Source organism: Larus michahellis, chromosome 15 (genome assembly GCF_964199755.1).
Source record: "Larus michahellis chromosome 15, bLarMic1.1, whole genome shotgun sequence".
NCBI lineage: Eukaryota > Metazoa > Chordata > Aves > Charadriiformes > Laridae > Larus > Larus michahellis.
This window is the reverse complement of record NC_133910.1, coordinates 7,784,401-7,800,645: the sequence shown is the minus strand read 5'-3', so window position 1 is coordinate 7,800,645 and position 16,245 is coordinate 7,784,401. Positions and strand designations below refer to the sequence as shown.

Genomic DNA, 16,245 nt, shown 5'->3' with positions numbered 1-16,245 from the left:
ACTCAAATAAAAGGGAACGGGGAAATAGTGTCGTGCTACTGGTTTAGTTTTACAACTGCCATGATTACCACTATCGCAGTTCCACCCTTTGGGAGATTTACACCTGCCTCCTGTCCTTCCACCTTCCAGTACGAATACCCTTCCCTCACCAGTACCATCCCCATTTCCCTGTTATTCCTCCCCCTGGCATTAAAGAAAGAGGGAGAACAGCTTTAGCAAAAACAGCAGCAAGTTAATGATGCAGAAAATGGTGTCTCTTCCCTCAGAGCAGCCAGAAGGAAGTCTGTTCTGGCAGCAGCGCTCCCTTCCCTCTGCATTAGAAAAGAGCACGTGGAAAATCTAGCGCTCCTTCTAACTGGCTCTTTACAGAAAGATTACACTCCCGTGGTGGTTAGTTGCAGGAGCCACGGTGAGCCACCCCTGGCCGAAGGCTGTTCTATGCACCTTTGTGGCTGAGGGGCAGGTAAAGGGACAATCCAGGGCTGAAACGCCGCTGCCTGAAGGGAAGGTGTTGCTCTAAGACACAGCTGTAACCGACAGCATCCACTATTCTTTGCTGTCTGGCACCAAGGACTCCTGCATAGCCCCCTAAACTCTCACTCTACTGCTTGAGTAAATATCTAAAAGAGTGTATTACTTCTCCCTGAAGTCTCATTTTATCCATTCTTGTTGAACACTAATGAAGTGATTAGCACACTGCGTGTAACTTCAGAAGCTGTAACAAAAGGAAGGACACCGACAAGAGCTATCAAATTACAGCCCTAAGCACTACCGCACTTGCTTAGATGTCCTGAATTCTGGCTTTCCTTCCACTCCCCACAGCTACCCGTCACCACATCGCTACCTTCTCTGCAGTTCTTCGCTTTCAACTCTCCACGTTCGCACTCTTAGTTCCCCATGGCAGAAAGCGTCACCAGTTACGGGCAGCCCCATCTAAACGCCATCGGGCTGGGACTGTCCCATCACCTCCCTCAAGGACAGAGCAGCTCACCTGAGCCTTCGGAAGGTCATCAGGCCCCTCTTTCTCCTACTTTAAGACCACTTTGCTCCAGCCAAACAGGCAGCTCATTCAAATCTCTCCAAAGCCTCCAGGGTAAGTAAAACTAGATCCAAAAAAAGTGTGCTAGAGTATCACCGGCACTTAAGCATACAAGGATTTAAAAAAAACAACCTCAAAGCAACATAATCTAATTTTCTCGCTCTGGTCTCTTAAAACCGTTGTGATTAAAAACGGTTCTGACTGGTAGAGCAATCAAATATCTCTTTAGGAAAGAACTGGTAAGTTACTAGCTCACAGCTACATTGAAATTTGATTTACCTTAGGAAAGTCTGTCTAGATTTCAGGCTTTATTTTAAGCAATAACCACTGACCTTCTCTTAGTGCCTCCATCCCACATTGAGCCTCAGAACGTTAAAGAGCCTGTTGATCTACTTGAGAGAGCTGCAACAGCACAAGCGACTTCACTGGAGACAGTGTCTGTCTTCGAGCTGGAGCCTGCAAAGGACCAGCTTGGGCCTGTGCACAGAGCAATCTGTGCGTGGTCCACGCCATCGTGTGCAGAAGAATCATCCCTGAGGGGTATTTTATAGTGATGCTCGTTTAAAACCTCCCACAAGTTCCCCAACATGAGAGTAAGAGAAAGGGAGTGGGTGTGGGAAAGCTGAGGGAATCAAACCTTTGTATAATCGCTTCGAACAGTATCTGGATTGTCACTCACACGCCACAACACACATCACTGTTACCCGGGACTGCAGCCCAGCTGACGCGGCAGAACTGCACAGAAGATGCACAATCGGTGCTGCAGGCTGCCGTGTCCAACACAAACCCATGACCCAGCTGCTGTCTATAAAGGTTTTAATATCAGTATAAATAGGGCACAGTTACAAAAAACTGCAAGAACTGGAACAATGGAATTTTGACTTAAAAACCTTGAGTGAGGCCTTGCTCTTCAGAAACACACACAACACACAGACTGCAGGGCGAAGGGAAGGCGTGAGCACACATACACCATCTTGCCTTGAACCATTCAGTACAAAAATAGCAGTAGAAAGATGGTCTCTGAATTGCTGGCTGATCCCTTGGTTGTGCCTTAACTGGACTCTGACTGCAAGGGAGAGGCAGATTGCACCTTGTGTTAAGAGCAGAGTTAATGCCCAGCGGAAAGTTTGTCTCCTCTCTCCACCCAGCCACAGCTTCCCCAGCTGAGGTACAAGCTATAAAAATAAAGGTTTTGAAAGTTCAGCACTTGCACCCCGCCAGGATGCTCTGGCAGGTAGAGCGGGCAGGCTGTGCACGTGGGCTGATGGCTGAAGGGCCGCACGCGGCTCTCCTTACATTCACTCTGCTACTGGGCTGCAAGAGTTCAACAGGATCTCGCTGCTGATGTTACAGCTGGGTTTACACCACTGCCCACACCAGGCCTCCCTCCCTTTCCCAGTCCTTGTTACGAGCTCTGCCAACAGTGATGCCTTCTGCGGTGGAGATGAATCGTTCCGCTGCAAGTCCTGAGAAGGGAGGCAGGGGCAGGACGGAATCTATCTCTGCACGTGCCGGACAAAGGCCTGCACGAGCTGAAACAAAGGCTCCTGCCCCTCAGGACCCAGCTTGGAGGCCGACTTTCCTTGGGGAGAGGGAAGAACCCCGCTGGCAGGTGAAGAGGGACCACCGCGGCGGAAGTAACGAGACAGGCTGGAGAGCAGCGTACTCTGAAATTAGAAGCACAGAACAAGTTAGCTTCTTTCAAACACATGCCCCTCTCCCTCCCCAAACAAGGTGCCAGTGGCAGAAGGACAGGCACCAGTACGTGCAGCCCAAGGTGCCTAAAGCTGCTGACTCACGCTGCGGAATGGGCTCTACTGGGCAGGCAAAGACAAACGACCTTCTCCCACAAGACACATTTGCAGTGAAGAGCGAGGAAGGATGGTACAAGCTGCTTACCAGCTCAGAGCTGAGCTCCTGTTTCATCCGCTGCTTATCACGGGGGTGCACAGCTGGGTCTCTCAAGAACCGAACAGCCTGGGAGATGAGCAGGTAGAAACAGTTTTCCATTGTAAACATGAGCAGAGACCTGTGCAGAGAAACACACATCAGCAGGAGCCAAAACGGTCAGCACACTCTAGTTTCAAAGTTACATACTCCTAGAACGACTTCACACACAGGGTACACATGGGGTAACCCTGTTCCTGTTCACACTCCGCTCAAGCAGGGATACCCAAAAGCTTTGGTGTGCAGAGCAGAAACAATTCTTGGCCATCAGGGAAGTCTGATTTAAATATACTGGTAAATAAGCATCAAACAACTCTCCACACTGCATCTTAGGATGGGATGGCTTCACACACCCTCCCCAAAAAAATCTCTGCTTGCTTTGGAGAGCTTCTGATGGGCTACCTGAACTCCTTGGATTCAGAGTGAGCAGCTCGGAAGCTACACCATTGTGTCTATGCCTCAGTTCTGACTGAGGAGCATTAGGTTCTGCTCCTTGTCCACAACTAAATCAAATGGCTAGAAACTTACTTGAGGGTTTTGGTTCCCTCTTGCATATTCAGCCCTGCAGCCTGAGGGAAAGGTTCCTTCTTCTTATCCAGCTTGGAGGGAAAAAGAGACAGGCATTAGAGACAGGAGATGCAAAAGAAGAAACACTCCTACTCTTCAAAGTATCAGCTGAATAAGCGCTCTGAGATGACTGCAACTGCTGGTGCTCTCCCAGACAGAGAAATGTCAAGTACCTCTCCCAGCGTGTTAAGGGCCACGTTCACTGTGGCGAGGAGGGTCCCAAAGCAAGGTGCGACATCCGAATCAAAGGCTGGTGTGGCAAAACTCAAAATGAAGAGCACGTTGTACTCGGCAAGGTCCAGCGACTGCACAGAATCGAAAAGAGGAGTGAGTGAACCCTGTGGCCATGAGTATGCTATTGTCATTCTAAGTGCAATACCTAGTCTCTTTTTCGTATGGAGAACTAGAAGCTCTGAGATAATTTCCCACATCTGAAGTATACAGATGGAGCAGTAGAGAGCATGCTGCACAGTACTGCACGATCAGACTATCTGGCTCTCCTCACATGAATGAACCTTCTCCAACTCCCAAGCCGTACAGCTTGCCCCCAAGTGGCAAGCTAAAGTAATGACTCTTTCCAGATTGTTTTTAAATGCCCAGGCTTGTCTACCCAGACGCGCAGGAAAAAAGTTAACTATCCAAAAATTAGCAGCAGGACACTGACAGAATCAAGGATTAAACCTTCCTTTTCTGAACTTGGGGCCACGAGGTCACACTGACACAGGAGGATAACAAGAGGATGTCTTTTCTGAAGAGTGACATACTGAGGATACAAACCGATCTGGGTTATCAGTCTGCTCCAGTAAGGTTACACGTACACACCCTTGCGCAGATCACGCAAACCCTCAGCCAAGCCTTCCTTTCACTCTGACCGTGACTGATCCCTCAGGGGAGCTCCTTGTGTCCTACCTTCCTGCTTTGTGCAGCTGAGCAACTGAGAGATGTATGGTGGGGTCCACACAGACCCAGAACATCACTTGGCATGCTGGAAACCGCCCCCGTCAGGGAGCAGCTTCTCTCCTCTTTCTCTACCTGATCAAGGAGGATCTGACAGACATCAGGGGTGAAATGGCGCAGGGCAGCAAGAGTTTTGCTGAGGATTTTCAAGAGGCTGTACTGGACTGTAAGCAGCGCTTTCTCTTCCGCTGCCTCTGACTCAGGGCTGGGATGTTTGGAGGAGGCTTGGGGATTACGCTGCACTCGGGGAGTCACACTTGATGGAAGGGAATCACCATTTTTTGTCTGCAGAGAAAGAAAAAAAAGAGATTCTTGAATACAGGTACGATTATTTTGCACTACTTTCAAGAAAAAAAATGCTGTGAACAAAAAAAGGAATGAGGAAATTAAGTACCAAAGTCTGTCACCCGCTAGAAGCACGAGAATCTAACACTTGGTGTGCATCAGGGGAAGCACTGCATTGCAGGGAGGCAGCTGCAGAGGCTATTTAGATTCCACATTCCAGAAAAAGAATCTCTAATGAACACACCAAGACTTTGCCATGCTGAACTAAAACATCGGTAGGAATGCATCATCTCCACCTCATGAATCTAAGGATTCCCCAAGAACAAGAGGTATCACTCCTTAACAAATTAAATCAGATCAAGGACAACAGGTCAATGATGGCTTAATTAACAGCACTACAGAGTACTACAGCAAGGCAGCCTTCTTGCTGCAGTGTAGGCAGCTATAAAACGGTAACAGCACCATTCAAACACAGGCTCCTGTTTCTCTAGGACTGGCTTTGTTTGCACAGTCCAGAGTTTTTAGAGTGCAGACCACTCTGCACTTTTTTCTTTGCTGTGGAGAAATGCAAATCGTAACTATTGATGATTGTCAGTAATCACCACAAGGATTACTGACAATCTTACTCAATATCCAAGAGCCTGGATATTGAATAATATTTGCCTTTTAACAGGGAGCATGAGCATGCAACACTCCTAACTTACAGTTCGGTTTAGGGTCCCCATCCTCACCTGCAGGTAGTGCTGGAGCATTTTGCGGCTGTGCAGGAGGGAGGTACAGGCCTGACACAGGTAACACAGATTCACCTGAAATAAATAAGGTGAGGAGCAATCTCTTAAAAGCTCAAAACCCATCTATTCACTGCCACTGGTGGAAGCCAGAAAATTCAGTTAAAGAGAACACTGTGATCATAAGGGATCACTGCAGCCTCTTGATTTCCTAGTATTTTCCATGAGTCACCCAGCAGAGAACTGAGAGTAAGACACCCAATTCCCCAGGTTATTCTTCCAAGCTACCGTCTATCTGTCCCCAACAGTTATTTTTCTTCACTCAATTCAGACAAGGTACTGGCAGGACAGACATTTAAATGACCTCAGCAATAGTTCCAATTAAAAGAGTAGGTGATACAGTGCCATTTTCTCTTAACGCATGCAAATCCCTGCACTCCAAGGCAATGTATTGTCCACAACAGTATCCCAATTCCTACCTGCATATCTCTCATGAGCTGTGGCAGGTGGAAATGCCACTCCTTTGTGAAATTTGAGAGCTGAAGAATGAAACCAACAGTGTGATCGGCCTCCTCCAGACAGGGCAAGCTCTGTACTGTCCGTACTGCATTCAGGCACTGGAAAGGAGAGAGAAGTAAATCAGGGTGATTACAGTTAAATCACAAAAAGCCCATTCCTTTCTCTAGAAGAAAAAGCTGAAGATGCAGAGGATCTGCCGTTAGGCACAGAAAATGCATTCATGAATGTAGCAGCACAGCACATGGGTCAGACTCAGAGAACTTTATATTCTTAGTCAGAGGTCAATGCATTTCATGAACTGCACTGCCATACGAGAAGACTGCTATTTGCCTAGGCAGCATGCTTATAAACAGGTAATTCAGCACCTACATACAAACAGGACTCTTCAGCACGTCTGCACTGATGCACTCCAGCCAGTACAGGTATTTCAGTCTCGCAGCACATGAGAACTTGACAACCCAAATGGTGACTGAACCCTGGCCACAGCATTCTCATTATTTGAGCAAGGCTGAGCCGAAGCCACCACCAAAAACAGTTCTCATGCTTTTCTTTCAAGAGCAGACAGCCACAAAGTGGTTCTCATCAAACTCTCACTTCTGTTACTGTGTTGAGCAGGCATATTAAACACCTGGAGCAAAGTTATAACCCCCTAGAGTCACCAGCTGGTGACTGCCCAGCTTTAACAAGTATCATAACAATCATCCTGGCCTGACTGCAGGGCTTGAATATTCTATCCTCTTCTTCCCACTACCGAACTATTTCTACTGTAAATCTTTCTGTGGCAGGCGCCTCTTTTCAATGCCTCTGCACTTTCTGACATGTTTCCACTATTGCAGCACAGAAGCCAAGTGAGCCATCACAGAGGAAATATGTGACATACCTGCAGAATCCTCTCTTGATGGACACCAACAAAATCCAGAGCTTCTGTCAGGAAGTTGTATCTAAGTGTTTTAAGAAGGCGCTCCATCAGTGACATTGAGAGACGATAGACCCCAGGCCAAGATGGGGCATCCAACGACTTTCGAGATGAAGCAGATGTCTGAACAAATCAGATACAAAAATAAATTAGTTATTTACGCTGCTTCCCAGTGTGGCACAAGCCACAAACCCTTCACACCATTTTGGAAGTTTCCAGTCTCTTGGCTGCTGGCCTCACAGACTGGGAGGGCTCCGCTGCAACAACAGCCCACAAGGCAAGACAGGACAGGGACACGCTCCTGGCACATTCCCACCCAAAATGAAGCTGCACCCACCTGAACAGCTCCGTTACTGCTGAGCTGGTACACGCTCAAGAGGGGCAGGCAGACACTCTGTGTGACACCAGCTCCAGCCACTGCTGCTGCTCCCTACAAGACACAGAACAAACTACTGTTAAAATCTGCACACCACTCTCCTCTCTGGAACTAGAGAGACTTATTTTGCATTAGATATTTCTGTCCTTTGCACTGTCACCACCCTTTTAGAGAGCTTTCATCTACACACAGTTCTATATTGTTAAAAATTCAAGAAAAGCAACACTGTTCTTCCAGTAAAATCTAACCTGCATAACTGTACTATGAATTCCATTTTGGTATCACCTGGTCTGGTGACACCCAATCTTTAAAAAGGGCTGGCTTTGGAACAACCTTGCTTTCGCCTAAAGCCCCACACAAGTTGAATTTGAAACAGATAAATAACACTTTATTGCAACTAATGAGAATGTAGATTCCAACACTTAATGCTGTTTTAACTACGGGGGGATGATTTGCATTGCAGAAGAATAGATTCAGTGAAAGTGCCTGCTCTAAATTACAGGTCTGCTCTGGCTGGCTCAGCTCTTCCATCTGAGACATCCCGTTATCGAGAAGAACAAGGCAAACTAAGCAGGTACACATACAGGCCCTACAGCTTGCCAGCCTCTAAAAAAACCCCTTTATCTACAGATCATTGTTCAGCTTCATCGCAGACAGAATAACGAGATATACGGTTCCTATTAAAAATGTATAGCTATATGCTCTCATTTCTCTGCATCTCTCACCTGTTGAGTCCTTGCTAAGGTCAGCAGTAAATGTAATGAGGCCTCTGTGAAGTGAAGGTTTTGTTTAACTCTGAGGCTGATCTCTAACGCGGCGAAGATAGTAGGAAGCACAGGGACTTTCCTAGTAATTTGTAGCCAGTAATCTCCATCTTCATCAACTTCACAGAGCTCTTTAGCCAGATGCAAACCCAGAACACACACCTGCAGACAAGGAAAGGAGAACGAGGTACAGACTTGACATGGATACCAAGAAAATCTTGTACGTATTTACTAACACAACCTAAGTTCAATCATTCTCAGAATCATAAATGAAGGCATCCAGTATCCCTCACACTATATTCTGCACACTTCCTGGCTGTATTAGCAATCGTGATGTTTTTAGCACAGATCTGAAAGAGAGGCAACAGCCAATTTCCCAGACTGATGTGTGCCAAAAAGACACGGAGTAATTCTGAAATAGAAACTGCTGAAACTTCCTTTGAAAGCGGCAGGCTGCAAGGGAAAGTTGTTCCAAACATACACGGAACTTTTTGCCTAGAGAAAAGAAACATGGCTGCAAAGCAGATGAACAGGTCCTTTACCCCATCTCGCTGGTCCTTGTGTTTAACTCGAGAGGCATCATCTGTTTCCATGCTGTCCTTGTCATCTGCAGCATCTCCCAAGGTCAGGCTGTGTCGAGTTTGATCAAAGAGTGCAATGACCTCATCTTGGAGTGTTTCACACACGCTCAACACCAGCTGGGAGTATTGTGGGATCTCATTCACTGTGACACACACGGAACAGACAACAGTTAACACACAATCCTAGTACTTAGGTTTCCAGTTTAACTGATAACATCACTGGGCCACATTTCTTGGAGTTAATATTGATTCTGTTTTCATTTCAAAACCTAAAAAACAGAATGCGAGGAACTGTGACTAAGTTAGACTATTAAGTCTAGGAGGACATAATAAGGGATTAGACAGTCATCTGGGTAATAAAAACATGTAGTTTTCCCAAGAAATCATACAAACTCATGACATTTCAAGGCACAAATCAAGCACTGCTATGGACAGATTATTCCATAACTGCTCACTACAGCACTTCCTACCCATTCCGCCAGATTGCTGGTACTGGCCAGTGGGTGCCGTCTACGTTCTGTGAGTCCATATAAACACTACATTCTCATCAAAACTACTATAATAAGTTGCACCACCTTTTACCAGCATGACTGTAAACTCAAATCCAACAGCAAAGAAAAGCATTTAGAAACACCCCAACCCTCCACTTTCTATTTATTTTCCAAAATATACAGGCTTGCAGAGACCAAGCAGTGGCACAAGGACTACAGGGAAAGGTAAGGTGATACAATTCTCAACACCACAGATGCCCTTGTACGTGTTGTACAGAGAACTACTGCCCAGATCCCACTGAGGGTCTTCACGTGCTACTGCAATGTTAAGATACCCACAAGTGACAGGAGTAATGACCAGACTCGTTTCTCTGGTTTATAGAAAAGGTACCCTCAGAAGACTTTCTTGTGCTTGGGTCATTATCTCTAACTAGAAATTCACGTCAGAATCTGAGCTCTACAATCACGTTATGAGATGGCATTACTAGGGTGTCCCTCCCACACCTGCTGAGCTATTTTCAAAAACACATAGGAACCCTATTTTGCCTCTATCAAACTGATCAAACGCAGAGGTTATTGTTGGGGAAAGACAAGAGAAAGGAAGACGTGCGCATACTGTGAATGATAAACCTCATCTCTTTGTAAAACGAGCTAAAACAAGTGAGAAAAAAGTAGAGAAGTCCCACAGGTTGGTGACTATATTCAACATCCTCTACCGCTACTAACATCATACATATTTTTATCTTGGAAACACTAGAGTGTTAGGGTGTATTCAGCCATGGCAGCCCTGCTCTTGACACTTGCACATACACCACCTCACCTTTCATCTCCTTCATTTGCAGCACAGTGATAAGAGCTGAGAACACTTTGGCTTTGGTTTTCTCCATCATCTGCTGATCTGCCTGTAGCACTCCCTCCAGAATCTGCGTCAAGGAGTTTATGATTTTATCCACAGAACCCAACTCGCTGACAACAAAAAGGGAGAGCTCTTCAGATTAGACAAGATCCCTCAACAAATATATTGGTTTGACTGAGCTGCGTGGATCATAACTTATATGATCCACACAAATGAAAACAGTTCTTACGAATAAACTTTAAGTCACCACCTGGATCTCACTAACGACATTGCACAGTACAGTGAGAATGCAGGACTGACTACCACAAAAGCTTTTTTGATACTTTTCACCAGCAAGCAGGAAGCCAAACCATAACTGTGTTACTACAAGATATTTCAGCAACAACCATTGCCATGACATTTGCCATCCCAAGAGAATTCTGTGAGGCTTCAGTTTCCTCCCCAAATCACTAAGGCAATCTATCACTACAGCAAAACACTGAAATATGATCTCTGAAGATTTTATATTCAGCAAAATACCTACCTCTTCCACTGTTTGAGCAGGATCAGAAGAAGGGTACATAGCATAGACCCCAGCTGCAGACAGCATACTGACATGGGAACTAGAAGCTAAAAAGAAATACCGCAAGAGTTACCGTTGCAATAGTCACATGTAAGAACACTTTAAGAAATCCCCAGCCCAAGCACCACCACCAAATGAGCAGGTTTGCTCTTCGGCAGCTAGCAGCATCAAGGGAACCAGAGTCAGGACCCTCTGCAGGGTCACCCAGTGATGACAAGAATAACACATACAAAATAAAGATTTGTAAGCAGCTCATCAGTTGAGGGAGAGAGATTTTGTTACAACCCAATTTCACAGGATCAAAAAAACACTTATGATGGCAAGCAGCTGCATAAATGGAACTCCTCAGAGCACGGAGGAGATGAGCAATTGGGAAATTAAAGAACTGACAGAACGCAGCAGCACCTACCAAAACCTTGGTCCCATCTAGTACATCCAGAAATAATTGCTGACGAACTGCAGAATCAGTCAGATGCATTATATCCGCCTAAGATCAATCAACAAAGACAGAGATCAATCAAGCACAACAAAAGATGCACCTTCTTAGCAGTCTAATATCAGTCTACTGTTCTAATTTGTTACTTTAGAATTCACCAAATTTTATAGCTGCTGAGTGATACAGTTTTACAGAAATCACGGAAGTATTTCATTAACAGTTGTCAAGAAGTCAGCAATAACTAATTTCCCTAATGGTGCATCCCTGCGTCACTTGACTCAGGAAAATCTCCTCAGGACTACAGAATTACTTAGAATTGCTATAAAAATTATTTACTACCTCCCTCCTCTGCTCAGACAGACAACACGTTCATTTTGATCAAATCGCAAAACACCACCTACTCTAACCTCTTGTACCATGCTCGTGCCAACTTGTGTTGTAAGCATATATACAAGAAAATTGAATGAAAAAACAGCGAATTCTTCATTATGGTTTAGCTGTCTCCGAGAAGCTGACATCGTACTATTCAAAATGTTAATTTCAGACTATCATGAAAGATAAGAGGTAGCTCTTACATGGCTAGTAGAGATTATCAGCAGCATCCGCCAGGCTGAGATCAGCATTTGATACTCTGTCACGGAGGCACAGCTGCTGCCCTCTGTCTCTGCCACGTGATATGCCAGTAACTTCACATATTCTGACCAATAAGCAAAGCGCTTTTTGGTGGAGAAATTCTTCAGCGTGTCTTTCAGGGACTGATCCAGTGAGCCCCTGACCAAATCAAGAGGAGAAATTATCTTCATTTATTCTTTGGTCAGAAAATAGACGACTTCTGAGATTCAAGTAGGAAAGCCACGGACACAGCTTGCAAGTGAAGGTTATTCCGCATTTTAGACCTGTGCAGGGAATCACGCTTTTTGCATCAAATGTGAAGGAAAAGCATGATCCCTGAAGAAAATCTATGATTTTCTTTTCTTTTTTTTTAGGCAGCAATTTTAGATAATAGTGAGTTTTCGGCATTAAAGGGCAGTTAAGTCCAGGAAAACAAAATGAGCAGGAGAAAACTACTAAAATGTTATTCAACAATCACTATAGTAGGTGTACTTAGCTTAGTTTACAATTAGTTTTAATAAATACTGTATATTCTCATTCCAGGGTACAAGGAAAATACTAATACTAACGTTTTCACCTATAGGTTACAGAAACACTGTAACATCTCTTTCTGCAATTGGTGATTGCAAGAATCTCAAAGGCACTTTTGTGATTTGTTTATAAATCACTGATCCTCCCACATTTTCACAGGATTACATGTACTTTGTCACTCAAAGCCTGCGTGGTCTATCAAGATTTAACGCACACAGTTTAGATAATTAAAAAGTACAGGAATGAAGAAGAGACTATCAAAAGACTCACTTGACAACATAGTAGATCTCCAAACAGATTATTTTCATTATTAAGGCACAGGTATCCAAGACACTCAGCTAAAAAGACAAAAAAGAGTAAAATCTGAGCAACTAGCTCTGCAAGGTGAATGGAATTCTAATTTACTCCTACCCATATACTTGCAGTGACTGATACTCTAAGTTTTGCAGGAGTCTTGTTTCTCCCACGATAGCAATAGTTATGTCATTTGACCATGGACTGGTGATAATAAGGAAAGAATTCTGTGTTCAAAGCGTCCCTCTGAGCGAGAGCACAGGACTTTCATAATGAAGGGAAAAACTCACACAGAAAGGAACAATAACAAGAACCTAATCTATTCCTCCTTGATACTAGTCAGCCTGAGCTATGCCTAAAAAAATAAAAGAAAAAAAAAGGAGTTTCTTCTGACCAACAGCACATGAGGTTTAGTACTGATACACCACAGACAGCACACCTTCCAAAGAGTGCTACCCCAGACACTAGATAACATCTATTTTTGTTCCATATGTGAATAAAGAGCAGAGAATTTCAAAACACAGTTCATGGCTGCACAGTCTCTGCAAAGCCAGAAAGCATTCACTTCATCTCCTGCCTGTGTTTAAACCACTTGTTCACACTTCCTTTTAGAAAACTGCAAGCAGAGGAAAGAGCCATATATCAGTTGGAAACCTCTTCTGAGAAGTACGTAACTACCTTCACTTTGTTTGGATGTAACTCACCTCTGATGATTCTGAAGGCGGAGGAAGGGTCCCAAAGAGGGGATTGGTTAAATTTTCCCAAAACTTTGGCCTAAAAGATATATACAGAAGTAAAATCAGATATGTCCCCAACACCACATGCCTAGCAGCATTTTGACTGTTCCAAACTTCACAGAAAATATACTTTGCTAAATAGAAGCTTATATAACTTTGTACAAAAGAAACAGATTGAAATCTATTTGCTTCTGAACATGCACATACAGGCTTCTCATCTTCTCTCCCGAGAGACTAAGCTGAAAGCCCATACACCACATACCCTTACCAGGGCACACAAAGACTAAGACACAGAAGTCCCTGAAAAGTCTGACAAACCAAAGAAAAAGTGTTTTGGAAAAAAGGAAGGAAAATGCATTGTAGAAAAACAACAACTCACTTTGTCCTCAAAACTAGCATGGCGCTATCTCGACGGTCCTGCCACAGAGCATGCAGGAAGGCAATGGCAGCACGATGCAAGAGGGGAGGGCACCAGTACCTCTCCTGTTGTTTGGAGTCTATCAGCTCTAAGACTACTTGGAGGCAACTCCACTCCCCTAAGCTGAATTCCTAAAGCAAAAGGAAATGAGAGAGGTTACATTGCCACAGAAGCACCATGTAGGCACCTATTAAAGCAGAATGTGCTTAATTCCACTTGAACAATACACAGACAAATAAATATTGAGTACATGATGCCGTCATACGTTTTGTATTAAGACTACAGGGAATGTAGTCATAACACAGGAGAGAAAAAATATTTTTAGGGGAATAAAAAATGAGCTAAGCTAAGACTTAGTAAAACCAAGTGCCTTCAAAAGGTCCCAACCCAAAATGACCTTGAACTGCAAAGCACCAGAGTGGCTATTCTGCAAAATGGATATTCTCCATCGTACCTCAGTCTTCAGCTTTTTCACTGACTGGCCACTGTCAGAGTCAAGCGAGTGGGCCACCGGGATCTTTGGTCTGACGCAGCAGAATTTATTTTAACTCAGTATCTGCCTTGAAACACTGGGGAAAGTTTCCCTTTGGTTATAGGGAAAAGCGCAACTGGGATAGCAGCACATCCATTAACTGCAAGCACAAGCTGCACTTATCTTTACAATAAGCACATCAGGTTACATGTAAGAACTATCAGATTTTAGAGACTAGTGCCCTAAGACTGCTATGAATGTTACAATAAAAGACTAGTGAGTCACTGGGCAAATATCTGCTATTCTACCTTTGATCCATCACTACCATCCTTCACTTCCAAGTTCAGGAACAGCTCGATGAGCCCAGGTTGTGTCTCCACCGCGACTGTGAGGAACTCCAGTATCATGACCTTAATACGCATGTCCTCAATCTTGCTCTGCAGGCGGGTGAGGAAGGCATCACGGATGGCAGCAGCATCACTACCAAGGCAGGCGTAAACAGACATGGGAGCAACCTGCAACAGGAAAGAAACATCAGAAGCAAGAATAACAAAACTCTACAGAATGCTTTTTCTCTACATAAAAGGTGATTTGCATTTCAAATTGAAACCCCAAAATATTGAATCTATGAACATATGTGAGGGAACTCAAAAGTATGTTGTTGTAATTAAGCAGGAAGAAACCTGTGAAGATGACCCAAATTTTCCTCTCTGGCAATTCTGCTCTATCCCTCACCTATTTCTCAAGGTTATGACAAAAATGGAAAAGACAAAGAGAAAACCAGTTTTGGAATAATGTTTCTTGAAATAAATAAACCCAGAGCTGGACCTATATGCTTTAATAAAACTGCAAATACATTCTCGAAGTATAGTAGTCAAAAAGAGTAAGTCTAAAACACAAGGTTGAAAGCTCACAATAAATACTTAAACAGGATCCTCTTCTGAGAAAGATGTAAAAGTTCCAGTTAAGAAAGTGTAGGAACTGTATTTAAGAGTGTGATTTGAGAAAGTTGCTCAAAGAAGTGGAAAGAGATCAACTGGAGGTGCAAACACTTTGCAGAAAACACCCCACTCATATGAAGCCTCTCAGTGAGATGCTAAGCGACTTCAGAAATAGCAGAAGATTATGTTAAAAACTAAGGGCCCTTTATGTGATCTTTAATGTGCTCTAACTTACAGCTTTCAGTCCACACTGCCTTCAACTGACTTGCATTAAGCTCACTGATACAAAAAAGCCTAAATTATTTTGAAAGAACTTCAGTGGTGGAATCAGTCACGAGGAGAGAAGCAAAGGAGCACTTGTCTGAGTCTCATCTTACCGTAGCCAGTCGTTTGAGCAATTGGATGGCCAGGCGTGGAAGTGCAGGGTCATGCTTGTGGTAGATGTATTTCGCCAAGACCGCAATAAGATTGTTTCCATGAGCACCTGAAAGAACACAATTAAAATCAAAGAGAAGAAACTGCAACAAGATGTAACTATTTACCAAATAATGATTTCCACAGCAGAAGGTGAAAACTATGTTATAGTCTTCCAGAAGAACAAGGCATGGGCCCACCCAGAGGTATTAATGGCAGCTGATTCACTATATTCTGTAATTACACCCATCTCATTACAAAGCAGCAAACACGCCATGTTTGCTTAATACTTCAGAAGATGTCCCAGAGGAGAAGAATGCCTTAGAGGAAGGAGAGTAAGCCTTCTCCCATCACTAGAAACCATTTCTTGGAACCTTGAAATCTTAACTACTGTTTGCAATGAGACGCACACTGACTATTTGCAAATAACAGAAAAACATAGCTTCCCAGGCTGCCCCCACGGAGAAATACATACCATGCTGAGTAAGTGCCTGTTCTAATGGAGATACCACGCTAGAAGGAGGTTTCAACCGGATGACATTATTGGTAACCGAGAATGCCAGCTTAACTGTTTGGATTAGCAGTTGACCTTGGCCTTGTGACTCGTCACTGTGTTTCCAAAAAGAAACCGAGGTAAGTAACTGTGTTGACAACCGACATTTATTACTTGCACAACATTCAAAGAGGAAATTCTATACTCTGTCAGTCGGGGATTATAAGACATTTTTACTCAGACTGACATGTCACCACATAGAAGCTGCTGAAATCCAACACACACCCCCCAAAATCCACAAAAAATATT

At 44.1% G+C, this 16,245-nt stretch overlaps 1 protein-coding gene across 4 annotated transcripts in view; it reads right to left on the bottom strand.

Annotated features, from left to right (window-relative positions):
* Positions 1-1,838: 1,838 nt before the first annotated feature.
* Positions 1,839-16,245, bottom strand: part of NUP188 (nucleoporin 188) — a 34,479-nt gene continuing 20,072 nt past the window's right edge. For all 4 annotated transcript variants that reach the window (XM_074609047.1, XM_074609045.1, XM_074609048.1 and 1 more), the window contains 21 exons: positions 15,919-16,052; positions 15,407-15,513; positions 14,397-14,603; positions 13,578-13,747; positions 13,166-13,235; positions 12,438-12,505; positions 11,600-11,795; positions 10,998-11,075; positions 10,550-10,635; positions 9,991-10,136; positions 8,641-8,822; positions 8,060-8,260; positions 7,296-7,388; positions 6,923-7,081; positions 6,003-6,140; positions 5,527-5,601; positions 4,586-4,795; positions 3,727-3,858; positions 3,515-3,585; positions 2,939-3,068; positions 1,839-2,706 (listed from right to left, as the gene is read on the bottom strand). In XM_074609047.1, the coding sequence (XP_074465148.1) occupies positions 2,536-2,706; positions 2,939-3,068; positions 3,515-3,585; positions 3,727-3,858; positions 4,586-4,795; positions 5,527-5,601; positions 6,003-6,140; positions 6,923-7,081; positions 7,296-7,388; positions 8,060-8,260; positions 8,641-8,822; positions 9,991-10,136; positions 10,550-10,635; positions 10,998-11,075; positions 11,600-11,795; positions 12,438-12,505; positions 13,166-13,235; positions 13,578-13,747; positions 14,397-14,603; positions 15,407-15,513; positions 15,919-16,052 (2,824 nt within the window). In that variant the 3' untranslated portion in view covers positions 1,839-2,535. The remainder of the gene's footprint in view (positions 2,707-2,938; positions 3,069-3,514; positions 3,586-3,726; positions 3,859-4,585; positions 4,796-5,526; positions 5,602-6,002; positions 6,141-6,922; positions 7,082-7,295; positions 7,389-8,059; positions 8,261-8,640; positions 8,823-9,990; positions 10,137-10,549; positions 10,636-10,997; positions 11,076-11,599; positions 11,796-12,437; positions 12,506-13,165; positions 13,236-13,577; positions 13,748-14,396; positions 14,604-15,406; positions 15,514-15,918; positions 16,053-16,245) is intronic.